This window comes from Ooceraea biroi, chromosome 7 (genome assembly GCF_003672135.1).
Source record: "Ooceraea biroi isolate clonal line C1 chromosome 7, Obir_v5.4, whole genome shotgun sequence".
NCBI classification, from domain to species: Eukaryota; Metazoa; Arthropoda; class Insecta; order Hymenoptera; family Formicidae; genus Ooceraea; species Ooceraea biroi.
Window position 1 is genome coordinate 1,630,351 of NC_039512.1, and position 27,005 is coordinate 1,657,355.

General features: G+C 35.7%; 1 protein-coding gene across 1 annotated transcript; it reads left to right on the forward strand.

The window, feature by feature from the left end:
* Positions 1 to 58: 58 nt before the first annotated feature.
* On the forward strand, positions 59 to 26,910 carry LOC105277693 (dynein heavy chain 10, axonemal). The gene is made up of 53 exons (XM_026971044.1): positions 59 to 464; positions 551 to 629; positions 710 to 857; positions 1,056 to 1,228; positions 1,622 to 1,853; positions 1,932 to 1,987; positions 2,285 to 2,518; positions 2,820 to 2,930; positions 3,125 to 3,432; positions 3,543 to 3,699; positions 3,976 to 4,239; positions 4,331 to 6,217; positions 6,542 to 6,723; positions 6,785 to 7,064; positions 7,200 to 7,444; positions 7,692 to 8,211; positions 8,404 to 8,834; positions 9,542 to 9,705; positions 9,911 to 10,258; positions 10,662 to 11,067; positions 11,303 to 11,426; positions 11,486 to 11,676; positions 11,919 to 12,094; positions 12,470 to 12,723; positions 13,112 to 13,636; positions 13,747 to 13,905; positions 13,986 to 14,246; positions 14,546 to 14,800; positions 14,919 to 15,192; positions 15,419 to 15,696; positions 15,943 to 16,207; positions 16,388 to 16,602; positions 16,679 to 16,891; positions 16,941 to 17,132; positions 18,278 to 18,732; positions 19,143 to 19,335; positions 19,399 to 19,615; positions 19,814 to 20,126; positions 20,300 to 20,594; positions 20,827 to 21,284; positions 21,768 to 22,048; positions 22,133 to 22,287; positions 22,542 to 23,294; positions 23,618 to 23,956; positions 24,182 to 24,383; positions 24,444 to 24,586; positions 24,658 to 24,819; positions 24,972 to 25,275; positions 25,479 to 25,690; positions 25,843 to 26,010; positions 26,110 to 26,289; positions 26,387 to 26,533; positions 26,744 to 26,910. The coding sequence occupies exons 1-53, from the start codon at positions 388 to 390 to the stop codon at positions 26,888 to 26,890; spliced, it is 14,808 nt and encodes a 4,935-aa protein (XP_026826845.1). The 5' UTR covers positions 59 to 387; the 3' UTR covers positions 26,891 to 26,910.
* The last annotated feature ends 95 nt before the right edge of the window (positions 26,911 to 27,005 follow it).

Genomic DNA, 27,005 nt, shown 5'->3' on the forward strand with positions numbered 1-27,005 from the left:
CTGTTTATTCACCATGGCAACGTTGGCTGCAGCGTTAAACTCGTTTACTGCTCGAAGAACGATTTAATTAGATTTAATCGAGTCTGAATATCGTTGAGAAGCATCGTACTGTCGTGAAAAGTCATTCACAGTGACAATTTTCCATTTTCGATAAACTGTAAATAAAGACACATTAATATTTCGTAATATAAGCTTGTAAGAAATGTAAGAAATGAGATATCAGATGAATAGAATACAGAGAAAGTGAATTATGTACAAAGTACAATCTTATTATTTTAAGAAATGATAAAAAATTATTTTCTGTCGATACAATTTACAAAGAATTGATTAATCGTAAGAGGAGATTAATATCAGCGAACTGTAGAAATTTTCGAATTTCTCGATAATATGGAGGACAGTGAGTATAAAAAAGAGGAAAAAGAAGAAAGTCTAGCTGATGAAGATACTTCGCATATAGACTATCGGTACGTATTGATATCAAAATCTCTTTTTGTCATACAATTTTTCTTTTACGTAAAATTCATCTACTGACATTGCTTTATTTAAACAGAATAATATGGATTCGCGACAGAGTTTTAAAATTTCTTGGGCTGATCGGTCAGGAACATCTTTTCAACGTACTTATTAACGTAATTAATTTTCCTTTACGTGTAATTTATGAAGATTACGAAGATTATCGAGACTAAAACTAATTATCTGTGATTATTAGGCGAATAATCGATATTTCGAGGATAAATTACTAAATTTTCTAATATTGGACTTGTACGGGGTAATGGACTTAGAAAAGAATGTGATTTACTTTTATAAAACCTACGTCAGTGAAGTATTTCAAGAAGAAGTTTCGGTATGGGAAGAAAGTAAGCTGAAATATTTTTTATAGAGGATATGTTATATCTATCAAATCCTTTCAATGGGTTTTATCATTCTCATAATCTTTTTTGATATATTCATATTAAATTAATTATAATGTTATACTCCGTGAATAATAGTAAGAGAAATCATGACGTAATTATATATAATAGCATAACATACACGACAGTTACTCGTGACTTTAGGTCAGCGTAAAATAACAGCATTGACAACATTCACCTCAAAGAGCAGAGCACGCAGGTTAACTAAGAGCGCTTCTGGTAAAAATTTCGCAATTTATAAGACTGCACAGTATTTGCAAAAATTGCACTTTTTGTGCCTATTGTCTTTCGTTGCTATCACGCCTCAAACATTATATTAATATCATAATAACATATGAAATAATATGAAATATGTAACAGTAGATTAACAAACGATAAAGAATTTAGTTATGTTATGCTCGATATTAATATGCAATTAATTTTTACGTTGAAAATCAGTGCGTTTTTACATGCAATAATATAAACGTATATTACAATATGGAAGCATGCATACTCTCTCTCTCAATGATTTTGCTCCTTGTTTAAAAATTTAATTTTTATTTCCTCTTATATTTCTTCCTTGTTAAAAACAGCTTTATATGGTAAAAACTATTTTGAAATTATATTTCTCGTGATATTTTATTGGACATTTCAATCAGAGTGAAGAAAGAAATTCATGGTAATTTTTCACAATGCTAGGAAAAATAGAGAAATACGATGACGACGAGAAGAAAAAAGAAAAGAAACCTACAAAGAAAGCTAAAAGAGGCAAATCCAAAGCCGTAAAAGCGGACACCAATTCAGAGACTAGTCACATAACGATGAGTACTAGCACATTGCACACTTCTAGTATACAAGAATCCAGCGAAGAAGAGATGGAAGAAGACGAGGACGACGATGGAGAACAGAACGGCAGCGGCGATTTTGTTAAAAAAAAGGAAGAGAAAAAAAGCGTGCCTCCTGGTCAGTTACGTTTTGTAATTTTATACGATTTATTTAAAAAAAATATATATAATGATATAATAAATCATCAATTTTCAGATAGTTCCAATTTTTCTCCGCCGCCAGGAGAAGAAGATAAATACGTACTTACCAAGGTTGATCATTAAGAAATATGCGTGAATTAACATAAATATATTTTTCTGAAAATTTTTGAATTAATTCTGTACATAAAAAACTCAAACTTTCACTAAGGAAAAGAGGAAAACCACTCACTTGACATTTAATTTTAGCTTTAACGTTTTGATATCAATTAATATTAATCATAATTCACCTGATTTCTTGTCTCCTTTCAGTTATAAACCTAGAAGGGGACGAGTAATTGATTAAAACGCAATTAAAGCGAGTTGAGCGAAACCGATCGTAAACAATAATATGATTTGTGGCAATTGCAGAAACTGGTGGAGAAAGTTCGTAAGACACCGGTGCTGCACATGATGTGCGGCAAGCTAGACACCAGCAAAATCGACCCACAAGTCTCCACGTTTTTTTACTTTTTGCGCACCAGCGACGAGGGTATACCTTCTTTCGATACCTACGAGGAATGTCTCGGTGAGATCGTGAATTACTTGGTGGTGGGCGCGCTCAACAGCAGATTCCTGTATTCTTTGAATAGGATACTGATCGATGTAAGGATTGTTCAATACGATCGCGATTGATTGCGGTAATAGTCCTTTCACTGGTTGATCATGCTGCCATTAATCCTTAGTCCGCAAATGCGAACCATCCTATAACATCGCGGAACTCTATCTCATTTAAACATTTATTTCAAACATTATTTCAAATTAATATTATTCAATAATAAAGTTTGCGCTCTTTTACTAGATATACTAAAACCATGAAAATGTTTGAATATTTTAATACATAATAAATAAATATTATATGAAGCACACAATAATGTATTGTAATACATGAAAAATGTACGCTTAGGTATTTAAACCATTGGTGGAGAGCCAGTTCAGGGGACCGGAAGTATCGGAGCAATGGTTACCTAAGAAGATCGACGAAGACAAGGAAGAGCCGAGTGCCGAAGTATCTCCGGTATACAAAATATGTTTCAAAAAGCACAATAAGAAATCTCCACCATCATAACACGATTTATCTAAATTTCTTTTATGTAATAAATATAATTATCTTCCTCAATCTCTCATACATACGTGTATTGATTCAAGTCAATAATTAGAATCGATACATTATTTAATGAATAATTTTAATATTCTTATCCTTCATTAAAGGTTTCAGCATTCAGAAGACCTTCCGAGTTCCGGAGAGCATCCACAATAATCTCTAAACAGGACTTAGGCGTACAAAAATATAAAAATGGCAAAGAAGATGATATAATTCCCGCGCGTAGATTGCAAGATGAAGACCCAAAAAAAGTAAAGCCGAAGCCGAAGGAAGTCGACAGAAGAGTGTCTGTGTCAGAATCAAAAGCCAGCAGATTGGCTAGTTTGAAAGAAGCAAAGAAGCATCAGCCGATGATCGAGCAGAGCAAGAAAGACATATTGCATTATCTCGATAATTTAATCAAGAGCGTGGATTGGTTAGTATTACCATTTTACAACGAAGATGGATACTTATACATTACTATATATTACTATACTGCTTTCAAATAATTAACATTTTTCTTTCATTTTTATTGTGCTGATGAAGGACATTGGAGCATATAGAAGATGATATCTTGCTGCCGCTACCGAAAATTCCAGAGCTGAATGATCCTGCGATAACGGATGAGATGTTGATGAAGAACAAAGATATCATCGAACAAATGGAAGAAGTAGTCATGTCATGGGAGAAACATATACAAAAAGTAAGTGCTGTAATATCCTTTTTCGTTATACACTTTTTGTCTCTTCTTCGTATTTATAATGTCATTTTCATATTTGAATTGTTTTATTATCTTGCAATTTTTAATTACTTATATAAAATACTCAGTGTTCTAAAACTGTTAATTTCAAAGATAAACGTACATATATTTATCAACGAAAATTGCACCAATAAAAATAATCTATTATTTGCCTACAGATTATTAAATATCAAATATTAACAATTTCTATGTATTATATTTTATTTTCTTATCAATCAGGTATTGGAGACGTACGTAAATAAAGAGCTTCTGGAAAAAGGACCAATAACGGAATATCAATATTGGTATGACTGCGAGACTGGATTAACAATGTTGGTTGAACAGCTAAAGACGCCCGTTGTAAAGAGAATCCTCACAATTCTGGATCAGACACTCTCGCCAATCGCTTCAAGTTTCCAGTATTTTCAAACAGAACTCTGGAAGAATTACGTTGAAGCTAGGGACAACAATAAGTTCATCCAAACTCTTTTGAGATACTTTAAAGTAAGTATAAAAATTTTATTATTACTATCAATTTTTAATTTAATTTTATGAAAAGACTCGAACAACTCACTTTTGTTACTTAACATCGCAGTTGATTACCGAATCGGACTCGTTCGAATCTATAACGGAGTGCATGCCTTCATTAACGGAAGGTCTGCGAATGCTCTGGGTGTTGTCGAGTTACTACTCGAACGAGGAGAAGATGATGCTGCTGATGGACCGGATATCGTGGCAGCTGTGCGAGAACGTCAGGAAGAACTTAAGAATATCCATGCTGTTCAAGCAGCCTCTGGCAATGGTTCTGAAGAAGACAAGCGCAGCTAGCGCGATGTTGAGAAAATGGAAGCAATCGTACCTAAAGACCAGACTGGACATCGAGCTGTCGGGGAAGGGAAGTCGCTGGGAATTCGATCAGAAGCGTCTCTTCCGGAACACAGAGTACCTCGCCGAGGTGTGCGGTGACTTGCACAAGATCGCTGACGTGCTGCAGGACTTTTACAACATTTTTGGCGCTGACCTGAAATCCATCATAAACGATCCGGCGCAGATTGACGCGGTGATCAAGCGCGTGGATGCGCTGGTGGTGCCGATTCAAGAAGCCGACTTCGACGTCTTCCACGTGTTCAACAAGGAGAACTGGGAGGCGTTGATCGCGTGGTTCTACGAGGAGGTGACGTATCTGGAGGATCAGGCCAAGTTCTACATCGATGAGTGCTTCACGGTGCTGATCAGCGCAGAGAACGCACTCGAGATGCTGCTCAAGTTCAAGAACCTGAAAACCCGTGCTGCCATTCAGCAGCAATTGTTACGAAAGTTCGACGTAATCATGCAGCAGTTCAGCAAGGAGATCGGCATCGTGGAGAACATATTCCACCGGAACAAACGATACCCACCATTGCTGACGTATCACCCACCGATGGCAGGAGCAATCTTCTGGGTGCGTCAGCTGTTCCACAGACTACGCGGACCGGTTCTAACGTTTCAACAAGTGAAGGAGCTGAAGCACAGCGAGCTGAAGCTGCTCGCGTTCAACCAGTATCACGACATTGCGAAGCAGCTGAAGGAGTTCGAAGAAGCAAAGTTCAGTACGTGGCTCGAGAAGGCACAGCTGACGGTAAGCAGTACCATGAAGAAGAGTGTGCTAAGAATAATAAGCGTAGAACGGGATCCTCCCGCCACCTTGACTTTTCCGGAGCGTAAAGAGCAAACCACGAAGAACTCCCAGCTGTTCCATCCGAAGATGAAGAGCAAGGACGTGGTTTCCGTTCCGCCAACACCGCGCGAATCTCTACTAAAGCACGACGTGATCATGTCGAAACGCAGTGCGGAGACTTCGAGTTCCGCCGCCATGGGTCTCAAGACTGTCTCTGCGGCACAAACGCGCCCGGAAGTGAAGCCCAATGCCAAAGGAGCCTCACTGAAGGATCTCAATCCGTCCACTGTGTCTTCGGACAAGCATGATGCTCGCACGAAGACCATGGATTTTATGAGCGGTGCTGTTTTGATAGAATGCCAACTGCGCTTCCAGCTCAACTTCAACTGGGAAATGTTCGAGGTGATTAGAGAAGCAGAATTGATGGAGCAGCTAGGTTTCGAGTTGCCTGCGACTCTCAGGGATGTTGGGGTGCAAAAGAATCGGTTACGAGCGGACATCCATGCCACTGAGAAGATGATCGAGGGATACAACAATGTCCTGGAAACGTTGGACAGGGCTGACGTACAGCTGCTGAAACGGACCCTGCAGGATGTCGAAAAGCACATTCAGCCTGGTGTAACGCGGTTCGCCTGGAATTCCCTGAGCATTTCAGATTACGCATCGTCCTGTAGTAAGATGCTGAAATACTTGAATTCCTTGATCGAGCAAGTCAACCAGATGAAGAAAGATCTCGATAATCGGATAGAATCCGAACTACAATCGTATCATCTATTTTCTATGAAGAAGGAAATTGCCGAGTCAGAGGATCTCTTGCCGTGCCAGGTACAGTATCATGTTTTACTTGAAAATTTTACTTTTCTTTCTCACTTAATAATTAATAACATTTATCAAATAAAACTTTATTGATCGACCTGTCCTCTTTCCAGAAATGATATTAAGAATTAATACTTTTTATTTCAATTATTATTTAATTTGTATGATAATATGACATAAATATATCTATTTAAAATAAATCTGTTTGTAATATATGTATTCTTATAATTAGCAATAACTTATTACCAATATTCTCTATTCTTTGTTCGCGCAAATATGATTTAATGTAATAAAATTAAATTATTTGTTAATGTTTAATTTTTTTAGACTTATTTTCTGGAAATAAAAAATCGGAGGAGTGAATTGATATTATCAATGTCGAAGACTTATAAGTCAATCAGTCCGATGCTTATAAAGTTGGAAAGCTTAGTATTGAATACTTCAACTGGGAAAAGCCCAGCTATGCAGCTGCTGTATGAGAAATTGGAGAAGAAAATTTTTGCCGCCTTTATAACGTATGTATTTTTTCGTTATCACATTAATTAGTCATTTTATAAGATATTTATTTGATTCCAGATGCATGGTAAGAAACATGGAAGTTCTGAATAAAATGTTGAACGAAGCTAAACCAATCTTCCAAGTGGACGCGATATTGATGGCATCAGAAGTGATACTGCGTCCGTCACCTGCCGAGATTTGTAACCTGATTTGTCTTGATGTGCGAGATTTATTGGAAAGATTGAAAGGATTCTCCCGATGGATGTACAGAACTTGCTTAGAGTGCAAACCGCAAAGAAAAGAGTTTTCGGAAGATTTAGTCACGTTCAGTTTCTTCGAGGATGTGATGAGTGTTCGAGTTGCGTAAAGTTAAATAATAAATTTAAGATTTTTAATTTATTTCATGTTCATATAATTTAATAAGTAAATATTTTATCAAATTTACTTGTTAATTTAGTACCTTTCGCAATATAAATTAAATAATTTCTAATAGGTAATCAACGAGCTTGTGAAAGTAGTTCAGGACACAGCGTATAAAATATCGGTGGAATGCTGGCGATATCTGCAGAGATGGAAAAAATATAGCAATTTGTGGTCGTTCGACAAAAATTTGGCTTGTGAAAAATTCGCAGCAACACGGCCTACGCTTCTACAATACGACGAAAAGTTTACGTTTTATGAAGGCATATTAGGAGAACTCGAAGATATGGCAGATTACTTTGACATAAACAGTGTACGGTAAAGCGGTACCAACGATTTTTATCATACTTATATATAAAACAATTTCGTATAGTTTTATTCTAAAAAATATTAACTTCATGTGTTAATTAAAAGTAATTATATAGTAATTATAATATCCAATAATAAAACAGTATTCATACATTATTTATAAATTTTTTAAATTTACAGCTTTTATTTTTCGAACTAATATCTTGTCTGCCTTTTAACTCCGATATAGATATTTTTACTCGCGTTTTTTTTATAGGCTCAATTTGAAACCACTTCTATCGAGCATTGAGCGTCATGCAAAGGAATGGAAACAAGTTTTAGGGAATTATCTTCTAGCCGACACCGTGCTGGCTATGAACGAGTTGAAAACTCAAATTGAAGCCTTTCGCGGTGAAGTTGAGCTAGTAATCACCGGATTGGATCGTTTCATGTCGATCATGCAAGCGATCGCCGATGTGAAAAGGATGGCAGTCCAAGTTGAGGTGCAGTTCCTCTCTTATCAGGAGTGCTTTAAAACTATGCGTGCTCACGCAATCACGTTCTCTCTCTCGGATGAAGCGATGGCCTATGAATTGCAACGCGATTGGGAATCCTTGTATCTCGGAGCGTTTTATAGAGCTTCAACTTTAGAAAGCACTAGCGACAAATTTTCCGAGTTAACTGAAGACGAGATCCGGCAGTTCTTAGAGGAAATAGAAGAGTTTGCTGAAGATTTTGAAGCGCACGGTCCCGGAAGCATCGGAGACGACTTGGAGAGTGGACTCAAGAAGATGGAGGTAAAATGTTTAAAATGAAAGAAAACAATACTTTGAAATATATTCTTGCACTCTTTTTAAAAGAAAAAGAAAATTTGAAATCTGTGCTTCTAAACTTTAATTATCTTTTTTAAATTCTTCCAAAAGGTAATGTAATTTTATCGAAAGTCAAATTGTAAATATAGTACCTTACCTTTTCGTTTTTATTCACAGACATACGGCAAACAGATACAGAAATATGAGGAGAGACGTCTGAACCTGATAAAGTCTGAAATCCTTTTCGATCTTCCGTCGACCGATTATTCGGTGTTTCTAAACATTAAGAAGGAATACGAGGGCATGGAGATGCTTTACGATCTTTATAAGCAGCAGAGAAGCGCGCGAGAAGTCTGGGCTCAGACTCTCTGGGTGAACTTGAATCCCCAGCAACTCATCGATGGAATGGAGCACTATATAAGGGAATTCCGGCGAATGCCAAAGGCCGTCAGGAGTATGAACGTCGGCCAGGCTTTGGATGCCAATATGAAAGACTTTAAGAACTCGATACCACTCTTCGTTGAGTTGAAGAACGAAGCCATGCGAGAGAGACACTGGCAGCAATTGATGCACAGAACCGGACAATATTTTGATATGGACCCGGACAGGTGTGAGGATGACTCATAATTGAGCAAGTGTTAATAATTAATGATTAATAATCGTGCGAATACTTGAATAATTGGCAGAATGTGATCCTACTAAAGAAATAATTATATACATTGCGATAATTATTATCATTTTGTCATGCGAATGATAATTGATATCTTCATTTTTGTTATATTTTGTTATATCTAGATATTTAATCAATATGTAATATATATATTTAGTCAATAGGATGCTAATGTATAATAATAGTAATATTTATGAATTAGGAATATTATATACACGCGTATCTTTATATCTATATTTTATTAATGTAATTTTAACTTAATTTGTATGTACACAATATTTTTTCTCTTTAAAGATATACATTGTATTCTATAATAATTACTGCAGGAAAACTATGTATAATTTATCAGTTAAATCAACAGGTTTGCGTGAGATTTATTATTTTATAATCTTTTTAATTACACACATGTGTCTTTTAGATTATGATGTCGTAATGAATCATTAATGACCAGTATAAACTCATTCGCGAGTGCATATAGTTTAATATCAATTTAGTAAGAACGTAATTAATAATATATAGACAGTTTTTAATACAATACAAAAATGGCGCAAGGGAAATATCTTACGATAGAGGGGTAAGCTTCTTCAAATGCTATAAGTCACAGCTTAATTTGAATGCATAAATATGATTACTGAACGATTCCAGATTTACCTTGGAAAATATGTTCGCCATGGAGCTAGGAAAGTATCAAGACATCGCGCAAGATATTGTGATGAAAGCAGTGAAGGAGCTTGCAATAGAAAGGGGCGTGAAGGAATTAGCAGAAGTGTGGAAATCCATGGAATTCAACATGGTGAAACATTATAAAGGTACCACCATGTAAAACTTTTATTTTAATTATTTTTATGAAATAAATAGATTTAAATCTTGTAATGTAAATATGAATAAATTAAAAGCTATTAATTTTAATTTATTCATTATTACATTCTCTCTCTCTCTCTCTCATTAATATTAATGAAAGATAAATTACAAATAAAGAGTCTAAACTTATATAGACGATCATACATTTTTCAGGTGCAGAAGATCGTGGATTCATTCTTGGACCACTCGACGAATTGAATTCAGTACTTGAAGATAACATGTTAACCGTGCACAGTATGGCAGCTTCCCAATTTATCGGACCGTTCCTCAATGTCGTGCAAAAGTGGGAACGCACGATGCATACGATCTCTGAAGTTCTAGAGGTGTGGGTGGATCTTCAGCGGAAGTGGCTGTATCTCGAGGGCATTTTCGTAGTAGGTGATATTCGCCTTCAATTACCGGACGAAACGAAAAGATTCGACGACATTGATAAAACCTTTCGGAAAATCATGACTGACACATCGAAGAGACTCAACGTCTTAGAATGCTGCATGATTCGAGGTATTTTAGAAAAATTGTTTTAAATTGAATTCACATGTACAATTCACATTATTATAAATTAGACTAAAGTAAATTAAGATATCTCGGATTTAGGATGGAAATAACAATAGATGATGTATATTCGAGAAATCGAGAAATATCAAAATTAATCGTTCTTGTGAATTGGTTTATTTACAGTACAGAACTATTACAGAATTATTATTAACTTAGTAATAATTCGACCAATCTGTTATCAGACCAATGACCGTTTCTTAAAAAATAACATACATATACAAATAGGCATATACAGATAGCACACATAGACAGATGTGTTTGTTCCAATTTCGATATGACTTACAAAAGTCGCATTATTACAGATAAATAAATGTATTAAATTGTTTTCCTCTATTTGTTAATTTCTCAGGCCGAAAAGAGGAATTCGAACTCATGATAGCAACCCTCGAGAAATGCCAAAAAGCCTTGACGGAATATTTGCGTAATAAACGCGTTATATTCCCGCGATTCAATTTCATTAGCGACGATGAATTGCTGAGCATTCTCGGCAGTAGCGATCCCGCAGTCATTCAGGAACATGTAGGAAAAATGTTCGATAATCTCGACAAGTTTCGACTGGTAGTTGATAACACGAACAAATTCTTAGTGACGGCTCTTATATCCTGCGAAAAGGAAATTATGGAATTTAGAAATCCTGTGACCACGGAAAGTAATATTGAAATCTGGATGGGTGTTGCTCTCGAAGAAATGAAGAGATCGGATCGATACTTAACGAAGAAAGCAGTCTACAATTATGGCAAGGTTTATATCGAAAAGTATTTCTATTTTATTAAGATTTACTTAAAAACTCGAAGTAAAATTTAATTTTATGATCTTCATGTAATTACATGCAGTTTTCGTTCTTTTAAAGTATTGCCGAGAGAAATTATGATAATTAAAACTAACTAAAGATTCCTTAATCATATAATATTTTTATATAAATATATTGTAATTTAAAAAATGTTATATGATAAAAACATTAACGATTTTTACGTAGGTACGAAGACCAAGAACAGAATGGTTGCTCGAATTTCAAGGAATGATGGTTATCACGGCCAACCAAATATGGTGGACCGCAGAGACAGAGAATGTTTTCAACAAGATATCTCAAGGAGACAAACGTGCGATGAAGAAGGTAAAATGCGCAAATGATAGAATCTCTTGCAAGTGATTGAAGAACTTTTTTTTCTATAGTTATTACAACAACTCAATAATCAGTTAGACGAAGTAGTGATACTGATGGGTAAAGGTACGCTTACAAACAATGATAGAAAGAAAATCGACATGGTTCTAACTATCGATGTGCACATCCGCGATATCGTTGAGAGTTTCGTGAGAGACAACATTATGGATCCCACGGAATTCGAATGGGAATGCCAATTAAGGTAATTTTGTCTTTTTTATTCGTGACTCAAAAATTTTGTAGCTTTTATAAATATTTATAAAAAAAACTCTATAAATATTTAGAAAAGTAATTAAATAATAACTTACATTTTTAGTGATTATAATGATTTTCTTATTTTAAAAAGCATATATCGTTAAAAAGAGTAAAAGAATTTAATTAAAATCTTATTGTAAATGAGAACCATGTCATTGCAATCTGCAACGATCTTTTTGTACACTATAGATTTTACTGGGTTCATGATCTGGACAACGTATGGATGAACCAATGTACAGGCGCTTTTGAGTACGGGTATGAATACATGGGTCTTAATGGCAGATTGGTCATCACGCCTCTAACGGATAGGATATTTCTTACTATTACGCAAGCCCTCTCGATGCATTTAGGTGGTGCGCCAGCAGGTATGTTAAGTATAGTAGCAGAATTACAAATTCCTTAAGTACGAATCAAATATAATAACTTCTCATTGATTTTATACGTGGTGATCATATTTTATATGATAAATCGGTAAATATATGATAACTTGGATTAAAATAAATAAAGCATAGAAATATATGTATAATATTAGAGAATAATATGACATATAATTCGCAAAAAAGGAGAAAAGAAAGAAAAAGAGATGTAAACGAATTTTGAACTCTCTGCATATTAATTTATATTTATACAATAAATATAATAATCCTACATCAAATTCAGAACATTATTTAAATTAATATCAAGAAAGATATTTAATTTTTCTACAATAAGCAATTTAATATTTAATTTTTAATGCTCAGGTCCTGCTGGAACTGGCAAGACTGAAACAGTAAAAGATCTTGCGAAAGCTCTGGGACTCTTGTGTATCGTCACTAATTGCGGAGAAGGTATGGATTATATCGCGATTGGGAAAACTCTGGGTGGTCTTGCACAGTGCGGAGCATGGGGTTGCTTCGACGAATTCAATCGAATCGACAGTTCCGTTCTTTCTGTTATCTCGACACAACTGCAAACTATACGCTCAGCGTTGCAAGTCAAGGCGCAAAGATTCACGGTACACAAATATTGAAATTAAGAAATATCGAACGCTGAAAATGATATAAATTTATATCATAATGATCTCAAAATTAATAGAAGAATGCTAGAAATGAAAATTTTTATTATATTTGTAATTAGTTTTTTATATGATAGTAATTGCTCAAGTTATAATCAAGTGATGCAATTTTTCAAATACTGTGTTTTTTACTCAGTTCTTTTCTAAATTTTCTTTATTCAATCTAAATTTTATATTATTTTTAGTTTTTTAAATATGTATTTATTAAATAATTCCACTAATATTTATTATATTAAAAATGTTGTTTAATTAGCTATATAATATGAGCGATTATTAATATAAACAATTTATCTCGCAATTATAACAATATTTTCGCGCTCTTTAAAAGTTTGAGAATCAAGACATCGTGTTGGATTCGAAAGTGGGAATATTCATTACGATGAATCCAGGATACGCCGGTCGTACGGAACTGCCGGAATCCGTCAAGGCGCTCTTCAGACCAGTGGTCTGCGTAGTGCCGGACAACGAGCTGATCTGCCAGATCAAGCTTTTCAGCGCCGGTTTTCTGACAGCAAAGATGCTCGCTAAAAAGATGACAGTTCTCTACAAACTGGCGAGCGAGCAGTTGAGCAAACAAACTCACTACGATTTCGGCTTGAGGGCTCTCAAATCCGTGCTTAACATGGCCGGCCAACTGAAGAGAATTTCCGGGGATCCCGAGAATGTTGTGCTGATGAGAGCCCTCAGAGACATGAACTTACCTAAGTTTGTATACGACGACGTGCCGCTCTTCCTAGGTTTGATTCGGGATCTCTTTCCTGATTTGGATTGTCCCCGAGTGCACTATCCAAACTTCAGCGAGGCGGTTGAGTTGATGTTGCAAGAACATGGATATATCGTCTTACCTGAGCAAGTAAATGCTGTCTTCCAGAGATTATATCTTAACGCAGTCTTCGTATTCAACTATTTTAAGGAGCATTGCGAGATTTGAAATTAAATAAATAATAAGGTGGTTGCTATTAGGTAGACAAAGTCGTGCAGTTGTACGAGGTGATGATGACCAGACACTCAACGATGGTCATTGGTCCCACCGGCGGTGGCAAGACGGTGGTCATCGAAACATTGTGCAGAACACAAACACATCTGAATAAACCCACGAAATTGTACATTCTAAACCCCAAGGTAAGCAACAATCAATCATGATATTATTCTTTAATTTTATTTTTTAATCATGCAAATCTTTGTTTCTCGCGTTAATCAAGGCTTGCACTGTTGTCGAATTATATGGAATGCTGGAACCTACAACTCGCGATTGGATCGATGGTCTCCTGAGTAACATCTTTCGCGCAATTAATAGGCCACTGGACAGTGACAGGGACGAACGCAAATATATACTCTTTGACGGTGACGTGGATGCATTGTGGATTGAAAATATGAATTCGGTTATGGACGACAATAAGCTACTGACTCTGGCTAATCAGGAGAGAATCAAAATGCAGGATCATTGCAGTCTATTGTTCGAGGTAGTTTAATATATTGAGTATTGCATATTCCAAAAGAATTTCGATTTTGCAAAAATCTATTTGGAAAAATTAAGATACAAATAATATTATTGTATTAGATAAATAACTTGTTATTGCAATTAATAGTAAAGTTAAGGTGAATTATTTCGAGAAAGATAATCACCATTTCGTTTATATAAATTATAGCTAAACTATCCCTTTAATTAAATAAATAAAGAATGTATAAGTATAAAATAAATTTGTTAAAAATAAAGGATTAAATATCTCGTTTCGATAATGATCTGTTTTTTGTGCTAAAGGTAGGTGATCTGCAATACGCCTCGCCGGCGACAGTAACGAGAGCAGGTATGGTTTATGTTGACCCGAAGAACCTGGGCTACCAGCCATACATGGATAAGTGGATACAAGTCAAGAGCAAAGCTGACCGAGATTTTCTTCACGGAATGTGCGAGAAATACGTGCACAGCTCACTCAAACTCATTATTGAAGGAATGTTCGGCCTTCAAGCGATCGAGCCGCTTCGAATGATCATACCGCAGACTGCACTTAATATGGTAACTACTAGATTCGCTGACGAATACTGATTAGTCCGCATTTGCGAGCAAGCGCGAGTAGTAGGCGAGTAGTAGTAATGGCTAAATTTGTTTAATTTTACGAAATCGTATCTTTAAGGTAACTCAATTCTGCTACGTATTCGATGGTTTGCTATCATTGCTTAAAGACAAATCGGCAGATGAAAAATCTGTAGATCAAGATGAAGAGGACAATTTGCTGGAGTCAAGAGTGACAAAAGAAGAGCTTTGGGAGGCAATGTACATTCAAGCATGCTATTGGTCACTTGGCGTGTCTATTGTGGATGAGGCACGCTCTAAATTCGATGAACACGTGAAGAAAATATGTGGGTTTATATTAATACAAGATACACCTACTAAAATGGCAAGCGCTAGTAAGTCTATTAAAAATATTAAAAATTGTTATATATTCTTCTTCTTTCTTTGAAGGCTATTGTTTTATTTGAAAATCAAAAAGATAAAAGATCAATTAAATCTGGAAAGCATGAATTAAATAAATTTGATACTCACAATATAAAAATATATTATATATCAAAATTTAATTTTGTTCATGAATCTTTCTGTGTCCTTGTTAATTTAAAAACCTGATATACTTGTTAGGGCACATACCCGCAAGCTTCCCAACCATGTACGATTATATGTTGGATGTTAAGAAAAAAATTTGGATGGCGTGGAAATGGTTGGTACCGGCATATGTTCACGACAGACAAAAAAGCTTTTCAGACATTCTAGTACAGACGATCGATACTTTGCGTACGACTTGGTTTATGAATCTCATGAACAATATGCAAAGACCGGTACTATTAGTAGGAGAAATTGGCACCTCCAAAACAGCAATTGTCCACGAGTTTCTAAGAAACTTGAGCCCTGAAAAATATGTAAGTAAAGAAAACGATATTGCAAAGATATAGACTTTACAATTATCATTATTCTATATTTATAATATATTAATTACATCACACATTTTATGGAAATAATATTATCCTTCATAGAATAACGTAGTATAAAATAATACTATGTGTAATATATTATATTATTATAATATCATAAATAAATATAACACATATGTATAATAAGCCACGGAAATTTTGTATTTAACGAGGATTCATTATAATACTGAACAGGAGCAACTTCTAATTAACTTCTCCTCGAGGACGACTTCGATGAACGTGCAAAGAAATATCGAATCAGTAATGGAGAAAAGAACGAGAGGAATATTTGGACCAGCGCCCGGCAAGAAATTAATAGTCTTTATTGATGACATGAACATGCCAATCGTGGACACGTACGGAACCCAACAACCCATTGCGTTTCTCAAATTGCTCTTTGAAAGAGGTGGTTTTTACGATCGCGAACGGGATCTAAATTGGAAATATATAAAGGACATTTGTGAGTACAGTCATATTGGGAAAATAATATCACTTCTTTGAATAATAAAATAAATTTGCTTATTTTTTTATGCATTTTTAATTTTTATATTAGGGATATTAATTTTTAATGACTGCTATGTTAATGATTACAAATGAATAGAGATTTCAACCATGTTAATGAATGTTGCTTGCTGCGTAGATTATTTAGCAGCCATGGGAGAACCCGGTGGCGGTAGGAACGAAGTCGATCCGCGATTCATCTCGATGTTCTCAGTGTACAACGTGGCTTTCCCGTCCAGCGAGACTCTCAATTACATTTACACGAGTATTTTGTCCGGTCATCTGCAAACATTTTCAGAAGAAGTTAAATCTATTGCAGACGAACTCGTGCAATTGATGTTGGAGCTTTACGAGGTAATTTCGTGATACGTTGCGCAATTTGGTCGAACATGTAATGAGATGTGTGTTACAACAACGCAATACTCTCTAGATAGTTAGGAAGGAGTTGCTGCCGACGCCGTCCAAGTTCCACTACATTTTCAACATGCGAGATCTTTCAAGGATTATGGCTGGGCTTCTTCAGAGTCATCCTGACTTCCACCCAGGCGTGAAGCAATTTGTCAGATTGTGGAGAAATGAGGTCACCAGGGTCATGGGCGATCGACTCATTAGCGCGCAAGTAATTAGAGAGTTTCCCTCTCTCTTTCCTTCCAATTAAAGCGTCACTCGTGAACAGCCTTGTCTCGTTCCAGGATGAGAATTTGGTAATCGAAAAGCTGAAGGAGAAGATAAGAACTCACTGGGAAGAACAACCGGAAATGATCCAGTACACTTTAAGAGATCCAATGCTTTACGGTGATTTCAGAAATGCCTGTAACGAGGACGAGCCTAGATTCTACGAGGATCTGCTGGATTACGAAGCGGTTTATAATTTATTCCTAGAGGTTCGTTTTTATCACGAATGCTACAAATCAGTTAACTTTCTTTTCTGTCAATTTTCTGTTCCATATATGTTTAATTTATATTTACAATGTTGTTTGACTGAAAATTTTCTCTTCACCTCCACAGCAAAATTATATGCATTATAAATTTACTCTTAAAAAAGCCGTGTTAAATCAAATCGAAATCATTGTTGCCTCTTTTCCGTGACGCTGATTAGTTATCTCGATTCGCGTTGTGCGTTATGTTCAGTTTAGATTATTATCGCGCGGCTGTCTTCGCGTGGAGGATAACAATTTGGTAGAGTGTGATAATTGTGCATATAATAAATAATAGATGAATATTATTATTCGAAAACATTATTAATATTGAAAAATAAAATAGCGCGCGCCTGTGTTGTACTAGTAACAATATAAATATCCCAGAACTCCTCGGAAAAAGAAAAATATTTTAATGGTTAGAACTTTTTCATTTCTGAATTTACGGTATTTTCAATAGCAGAGAACTCTAGGCAATATAAAAAATAATGATATCAACAACTAAGAACTTCTCGGAAAAGAAAAAATTTCTAAGGGCTAGAACTTTTTCATTTCCGAGTTTACAGTATTTTCAATAGCAAAGAACTCTAGGCAATATAAAAAATAATGATATCAACAACTCAGAACTTCTCGGAAAAGAAACAATTTCTAAGGGCTAGAACTTTTCCATTTCCGAGTTTACAGTATTTTCAATAGCAAAGAACTCTAGGCAATATAAAAAATAATGATATCAACAACTAAGAACTTCTCGGAAAAGAAAAAATTTCTAAGGGCTAGAACTTTTTCATTTCCGAGTTTACGGTATTTTCAATAGCAGAGAACTCTAGGCAATATAAAAAATAATGGTATCATAAATCTAAAGGATTTTCAATCGTCGAAAACTCTTCGCAACATGCCAAATCCACTCTTAAAAAAGCCGTGTTAAATGTCTTCGCGTGAAGGTTAACAATTTGGTAGAATGTGATAATTGTGTACATAATAAATAATAGATGAATATTATTATGCGAAAACATTATTAACACTGAAAAATGAAATAGCGCGCGCCTGTGTTGTACTAGTTACAATTATAATTTATGTTATATATTAATTATTTTTGTTGTTATAATTAATAGATATTCGAAGAGTACAATGAAAGAACTATGATGAAGCTTCACATGGTCCTCTTCAACGACGCGCTTGAACACTTGACCAGAGTGCATCGGGCACTGCGGATGCATCGCGGCAACGTGTTAGTTGTCGGTGCAGGTGGCAGCGGCAAGAGATCCGTGATAAAGTTAGCTGCCTTCGCCGCCGGTTATCAGCTTTTTCAGATTACTCTATGTCGCGGATACAACACGACCTTCTTTCGCGAGGAGATGAAAAATCTGTACAACATGGTTGGCGTGGAAAACAAAAAAGTCGTGTTCATGTTCACGTCCGCTCATATCAAGGACGAGGGGTTCCTCGAGTTGGTGAACAATATGTTAACGGCTGGCCTCGTGCCGGCTCTCTTCAACGACGAAGAGAAGGATGTGATCATCACTTCCTGCAGAGACGCGGTGGTTAAAGCAGGCTCCGATGCTGGAAAGTAAGTTAATATCTAATTTTTATTTTGTACAGAATTTTGTTCTGGATAATTAATAATTTTTCTGTATTTCTATAATAATTAAATTTATAATATAGACATTATATAGACTATTTTTTTCTATTATTCATATTCTTAGAATTTACGGAAATACTCCAAAATTTGTGCTGATTTTTAGATATCTAGATTTTCGCATTTTTGTTGTGCTTTCGTCCTTAAAGTTACGATTTTTTTAGATTTTTAAAGCTTTTTCAATTCATTATATTTTTTGTATATTTAACTTTTCCGTAATATTTTATAAATTTCGCTAGTTTGCTTTATTTATTTTTTAGTCTAATTTATTCTATTATTCTCTCTCCTTTATCTTAGATTAAATATTTTATATTTGACTATACATGTGTTCTTGGTTTCAGGAAGAGCGTCTGGTCATACTTTGCCAAAACGTGTACCGCCAATTTGCGGGTAGCGCTAGTAATGAGTCCAAGTGAAGCTTTGCGCACACGATGTCGTAATTATCCCGGCCTAATCAACAATACTACTATAGACTGGATGTTTCCTTGGCCGCAGCAAGCTTTGATGGCAGTGGCAAATGTCCTTCTCAGAGATGTAAGTAAAGAAACAATATGAAAGAAAATGCTCAAATACTAAATAAGGAATTAATTTTTTCAGAATCCGATTGTACCGCAGGAACACAGGGAGGCAATTGTGGATCACATAGTATACGTGCACACGTCTGTTTTACAGCATACAGTAGATTTCACGACGAAGCTAAGAAGACGGAATTATGTTACGCCAAGACATTTTCTGGATTTTATCAATACTTACTTAAAACTGCTGACAGAGAAAAGGGACTTTATAAACTCACATTGCGCACGTCTATCTGGAGGTGATTAAAAATTTTCTCATAAACCCTTCCAGGATATATAATAACATATTTTTCGAACTATTCTATGCCTTATACTTACTTAAATTTTATAGAATAGTTTTTTACATACAAATTACACTTCTATGCACGTTCCATAACATCTTTTTTTTTATAAAAAGGCAAAATTTCATAGTTTTACAGAGAAATGAATTTTTTCAGGATTACAAAAGATCGCAGAAGCTTCGGTAACTCTAACGGAATTGAATGAGATCTTGGCCCGGCAAAGAGTTAAAGTGGCTGATCAAACAAGAAACTGCGAGCAATTGCTCACGTCCATTGGTGAAAGCACGGACATTGCGATGGAGAAGAAGAAGCTGAGCGAAGAAAAAAGAGAGGAAATCGAGAACCAGAAAAAGATCATTGCGAAAGAGGAAATGGAAGCCAAGCAGGCATTAGCAGAAGCACAACCGGGTCTTGATGCGGCCAGACTTGCATTGGGCGAACTCGATAAAGCAGATATCACCGAAATAAGGTTCAACACTTTGAACTTCAATAAGTTCTGCAATCTAAAATTCGTCTGCGCAGTTTTATGTCACAATATATAATCATTAATGAGTATCTAGGAATTTCAAGTTTAAAAAAGATGAAAAAGATATTTTAGACGAATTAAACATCAAATTTCTTAAATTAATGATGGTGATTCAGATCTTTTGCTACTCCGCCTGAGCCAGTGCAGATCGTCTCGGAATGCGTCGCGATTCTTCGAGGCGTTAAAGATGTGTCGTGGAAAGGAGCGAAGGGAATGATGAGCGATCCAGGATTCGTGAGGAGTCTGCAAGAAATGAACTGTGATCAGATCACTCTGAAACAACAGCAAGCGGTACGAGCGCACTTGAAGAAGACAGATAAGCTGGATCAGATGCAGGCCATCAGCAAGGCAGGATACGGCTTATACAAATTTGTGATCGCCGTTTTGGATTATTACGCCGTTTATAGAGAGGTATTCCGTGGAATTTCGTAATTCCATTGTCAATTTATTTACTAAATTTGTGATTTTAAGGAGAAATTATTATAATTTGTAAAAAGTTTAATATATAATTATGCTTAAAATTTGTATGCTTTAATCTTTTTAGTTTCTAAATTTGTAGATGTCTTAAGCATTTCTTCAGATGCGATATTTCTTTTCTTTAATGATTTTATCAATAGTTACTTGTATAAATCTCCTTCTTCAGGTGAAGCCGAAGATAGACAGGGTCCGGGCACTCGAAGTGGAGGCAGAAAAGACGAGACGTGCTTTGGAAAAGGAGGAACGGGAGTTGAAACGATTGGAAAAAACAATTGGAGAACTGAACGCAAAGTACGATGTTGCAATGAACGAACGACAAGAGCTTCAAGATGAAACGGACCTGCTGCAACGACGTCTTGTAGCCGCTGATAAACTCATCACCGGGTTGTCGTCCGAGAACGAACGTTGGCAAAAGGAATTGGCAGATTTACACGATGATATGGAGAAAATTACGGGAAATTGTTTACTCAGTGCGGCGTTCCTCGCCTACAGCGGTCCATTTTCCTACGAGTTTAGGAACGAAATGTACAACGACTGGCAGCAAAGCATCCAGGAGAAGAAGTTGCCATTGACGAAACTCTTCAAGTTCGAAACGCAATTAAGCAACGACGTTGAAATCAGCAAGTAAGATATATTACATTATACATATTTTATATTACACTAAATAATTATTAAAATATTTGTAATTAATTATTTGAATAATTTACTATTAACGTTACTTATACTATTTACAACGTAGATGTAATAATGTGATAATGTGAAAGTGTGGAATTATTTTCATGAAATACTTACGTTTCTCCGCATTAATTAAAATGAAAAGTTTAGAATCGCATTTAATTTTACATGGAAAACTTGTGTTGCTGAATGAATAATGAAAGGAAAGTGAGGAAATAAATAAATATTTTTAAATTCACAAATACATATATATTCTATCATGTCTAACAATTAGACATACTATTTCATAAATGATATCGCAAAATATAATTTTACGAAATTATATACTATCTATTGTTTCTGCATTTAATTTTAGAATTTAATTAATAAAAAGTATCAAAGAAAAGGCATCATAAAGCTGCATATCTAATATTTTTAATATATCGGTTAAAGGTGGAACTCAGAAGGACTCCCACCAGACGAACTATCCGTACAAAATGGTATATTGATCTTGAAGGCATCAAGATTTCCATTTTGCATCGATCCCCAGCAAGAAGCGCTGAATTGGATTAAGAAAAGAGAACAGAAGAAGAATCTGAAGATCCTCTCCTTCACAGACGCGGATTTTTTAAAACAAGTGGAACTGGCAATCAAGTACGGCTTGCCAGTGCTCTTGCAGGATGTCGACGAAGTCGATCCTATCTTGGATAACGTTTTATCCAAAAATATTCAGAGTAAGTCGGGAAACTTAAAAATTCATGAAACGAACACATGTTCGAACAAGAATATTCAGTAAGCTTAATTAAACGCTTCGGCAGCTGTCGCAGGACGAACTTTCGTCATTCTCGGCGACAAGAAAGTAGATTATGATCCAAGGTTCCGTATCTATCTAACGACAAAAGCGTCCAATCCAACGTTAGAGCCTGCTGTATTCACCAAGGCAGTTGTTATCAATTATATGGTCACGACGGAGGTAAGTTAATACAATATTAATATTAATTGTTATCTAATTAATATTGGTATATCCAAAATTGATGTAATTTCATTGTCGTTTTATTATGAAATAATAATAATAATTATCATAAAAATGGTACTATAGAAATATTACTTAAAGAATAATTATTATAATATTATAAAATAATCACTGGTATTATTAATGTTATTATATTAAATTGACGCATTAGATTTTACTTGCGAATAACACAGGATTTAAACACTCTATTTCAGGGTTTGGAGAACCAACTTCTATCGGTGGTGGTGAGAATCGAGCGACCGGACATCGAGGAACAGCGGGAAACGTTGATCATGGAGACCAGCGAGAACAAAAATCTGCTGCAGCAGCTTGAGAACAGTCTCTTACGAGAGATTGCCACCGACCAAGGGAACATGCTGGACAACATCGATCTTATCGAGACTCTGGAGAACATCAAGTCCAGCACCAATGAGGTGATGAGCAAGTTGTTCCTCGCGAAAGTTACTTCTGCCGATATCAATAAATTACGCGAAGGCTATCGTCCGGTGGCGAGACAAGGCGCTATTTTGTTCTCCGTGCTGGCCGACATGGCCACTGTGAACGCCATGTATCAATATTCCCTGATCAGCTACATCGAGGTATTTATTCATTCCTTGAGAAGATCGTTGCCGGATCCAACGCTCAAGAAACGACTAGAAAACATCATACCGATGCTGACGAAGAACGTCTACAATTACGGCTGCACCGGGATCTTTGAACGGCACAAGTTGCTTTTCTCCTTACAAATCTGTATAAAACTAGAGCAGAGTTTGGGCAATGTGGACCAGAAGCAGCTGGATTTCTTCATCAAAGGCAGCATGGCCTTGGAAAAATCGGCCAGAGCGAATCCCACTAGATGGTTACCCTTGTCGGGCTGGGAGGATGTTCTCAAGTTAGCAAACGATTTCCCGGAAAAATTTGAACAGCTTCCGGATGAACTTCGGGATTGCGCGGACGAATGGAAGGAAGTAAGTTGGACTTTCAGTCCAATACTATAATTATTCAAGCATATTAATTTTGAATTTTTAAATTAAATAATGATAATTTAATAAGATATAATTATTATTAAATCTATTATTATTAAAATTTTTTATTTAAATTCAAAAGAATATTTAAATTCATTTTATAATTTTGAACGTGATTTACAAAGTTAGAATACTTGTTTTTTCAATTTGGATTAATTATACTTTAAAAATTTCTACAAATAAACGTATTTACATGTATTCTGTATAAAGAAAGAATCTTCTCCAAAAACCTAATTACAAAATTGAATGACTAATTATTTGCTTAGTGGTATGAATCGGATACACCGGAAACAGAAGAACTTCCCTGCAATTATAGCGCGCGAGTGACGCCATTCGAGAAACTGATGCTACTACGCTGTTTCCGTGTGGATCGCGTTTATTGTACCATCGTCAATTATATTACTGAAATCATGGGCGAACAATATATCACACCGCCTCATATGAGCTTCGACATGATTTTCGAAGAAAGTTCACCTACTATGCCCGTAGTTTTCATTCTGAGCCCAGGCTCGGATCCTACTGCGGAATTGATGAAGCTGGTAGATCAGTATGGCTGGGGCGGAGGAAAATTTAGATACCTCTCTCTTGGTCAGAATCAAGACAAAGTAAGATGAAGCACTCAATCCGATTAAACTTAAAAGATTTAGTTTAAATAAAAATTTGGGAAATACAAAATTTTTCCATCATAGAAATCCTAAAATATATTCGTAATACATTGAATATATTGAATATGTGATAAGCAATAATGCATCTTGAGCTCACAAATCTAGTCTTCGATTTCAAAATTTTATTTTCAATTATTTTTATAAAATTTACATTTTTCATAATAGATCGCAAAGGAATTATTGGAGATAGCGATGGCAAGAGGTCAATGGTTGATGCTCCAGAATTGTCACCTGCTGCTGCCTTTCACGAGAGAGCTGGAAAAAATCGTGGAGAATATAGGGAAACCTCATCCCGATTTTCGCTTGTGGCTCACTACAGAACCCACTCCCAAATTTCCGATTGGAATACTCCAACAATCTGTGAAAGGTACGAACATCCTGAACATCGCCTGTAAAACTCGCATACTTCAACAAAGTTGCTTTGCAGTGGTCATGGAACCACCGAGTGGACTGAAACTGAATCTGCAGAACACGTATTTGAACATGCGACCAGAGGTCTTGAATAGCTGCTCTCATCCCCTTTACAAGCACCTAATTTACGTTCTAGCATTTTATCACGGGGTTATCCAGGTGAGCGAATATTTAAAGCAGTCGTATACTTGTGAGAGCAATTTTAATCAAGCGCTGCTTAATTGTCGCAGGAGAGGAGAAAGTATGACAAGATTGGATGGAACGTGAAATATGATTTTAATGACTCAGATTTTAACGTGTGTACTGCTATTTTGGATACTTATCTGACAAAGGCAATGACCGCAGATGAATCTAAAGTACCATGGGAGAGTCTGAAATATTTAATTTGCGAGGTATGTTCGAATTTCGACAAAGTTTTAGTAGATTATAAAATTTTACGTGATTTAATTTGATGTTGCACAATTTTGCTTTGTGCCAATTTTAATTGTATCTTTTTCAAACACGTTTTAAATGCAACTCACATTTTTTTATACTCGAAAATAAGGTGATGTATGGCGGAAGAGTGATAGACTGCTACGACCGTCGCATTTCCTACACCTACGTGGACGAATATTTCGGTGATTTCCTGTTCGACGAGTTTCAACCGTTCCACTTTTATAAAAGTGACATCGTCGACTACGTGTTACCGCCGGAAGGCGATCGTGATGATTATCTGCGATTCATCGAAGAACTTCCGCTAGTGAGTACCCCGGAGGTATTCGGATTGCATCCAAACGCGGAGATCGGATACTTTACGCACGCAGTTAAAGAAATGTGGATGCATCTCGTAGAACTTCAACCGCAAACTGGTACTATTCTGTCATACTTGCCAAGCGCTATTTTAGTAATATTAATTGTTATGTAATTCTCTCATATTATTATAAATATCTTCATTTATATTCAAGATGCGTTCAAAATTGAATCAAAGATTTAACTTAGGAATAAAATAGCATAATTCAAAGTTTACAAATATTATTATGAAATTAATAGTAGTTACTACAATAATATCTAGCGGTGAGCGTTACCGGTGTAAGCAAGGATGAATTTATCGATGACGTAGCAAAAGAAATCTTGAGCAAGATACCTGTGCCGTACGATATGACTAAAGTTAAGAAAAACTTTGGAGTAGCTGCGACACCAACTGCGATCGTGTTATTCCAAGAATTAGAGAGATTCAATATATTAATAAGAACAATGACAAGAACATTAAATCAACTGAGAAAGGTACGATAAATCTTCAAAGTTCAGTACAATTAATCATACTCTTTAACTAGATTTCGCAACATATTTCTCAAACGTTTCAGGTTCAGATTTATGATTATTTTAATCAAACTGCATTGGTATCTAGAATAAAGCATGCTTGCTTTTTACTTCAGGCCATTGTCGGCGAAATTGGAATGGACGCAGTGCTGGACAACATTTCCGTGGCGCTTTATAACGGTACCTTGCCCAAAGAATGGGCCAAATTGGCGCCAGACACGCGAAAGAATCTTGCTGGCTGGATGGACCACTTTCGAAAGAGGATAGATCAGTATACCAATTGGGTACGGCCGAGTGAAACGTCGAATTATCACACATGCTACTTCGTGTAATTGTAATGTGTATCACTCTGCAATTATAATGATACTCTCTTTTTCACGCAGTCTGGCGCAAACGAACCCGTGGTGCTTTGGCTGTCCGGATTGCACGTACCGGAAACTTATCTGGCAGCTCTAGTGCAAATGACCTGCCGCAAGAATAACTGGCCCCTTGATCGTTGTGTTATTTACACGGCGGTGTCAAAGTTCACCAGACCGGACGACATAGAAGAAAGACCCGATCAGGTAAGTTCTAATAATATTTTTCAATTAAATAGTTATCCTATTATATATCGTATTTTATTACGCATAATGTTAATGTTATTCCGCGTTCTAAATATAGGGCTGCTATGTGCATGGATTATATTTGGAAGGCGCCAGATGGGACGTCGAGGAGTATTGCTTGAAAAGATCGCACCCGAAAGTCTTGATAGAAGAATTACCAATATTGACCATTATACCTATTGAAGTTCATAAGCGAAAGTTACAGGTTTGCTTTTTTTATATATTTTTTGTATGTGTATATATATGTTACGATATGAATACTGTAATCTGCAGACGTTTAACTGTTTTTCGATATATTTCGATATATTTCGAGTTGAAAGATTTTATTATAGTAGCAATGTTTTCACACAATTTTTAATTTTTCATCGAACCTCTATTCTCATAAGAAATATATACATATCTATCTTTATTGCAGAATACATTTAAAACTCCAGTATATATCACGTCGAATCGTCGAGACGCTCTTGGTGCTGGTTTAGTGTTCGAGGCATATTTGACGACACCGGAGCACATTTCACATTGGGTACTTCAGGGTGTTTGTCTAGTGTTAAATACAGATTAAAATAGTTTTTGGAGTCGATGATTGAACCCCTACATCCCGCAGTATATTTTATAAAAACTAATGACATAAGTATTAATATTATACGAACAGTTAGTCGTAAGTAGACAAGTAATCA

Excerpts from the sequence above, each read along its gene's own strand:
- LOC105277693 (XM_026971044.1), top strand. The coding sequence starts at position 388 with ATGGAGGACAGTGAGTATAAAAAAGAGGAAAAAGAAGAAAGTCTAGCT. Across the intron at positions 7,065-7,199 it reads AGGATGTGATGAGTGTTCGA|GTAATCAACGAGCTTGTGAA; the intron begins GTTGCGTAAAGT and ends AATTTCTAATAG. Across the intron at positions 18,733-19,142 it reads GCAGGCTCCGATGCTGGAAA|GAAGAGCGTCTGGTCATACT; the intron begins GTAAGTTAATAT and ends TCTTGGTTTCAG.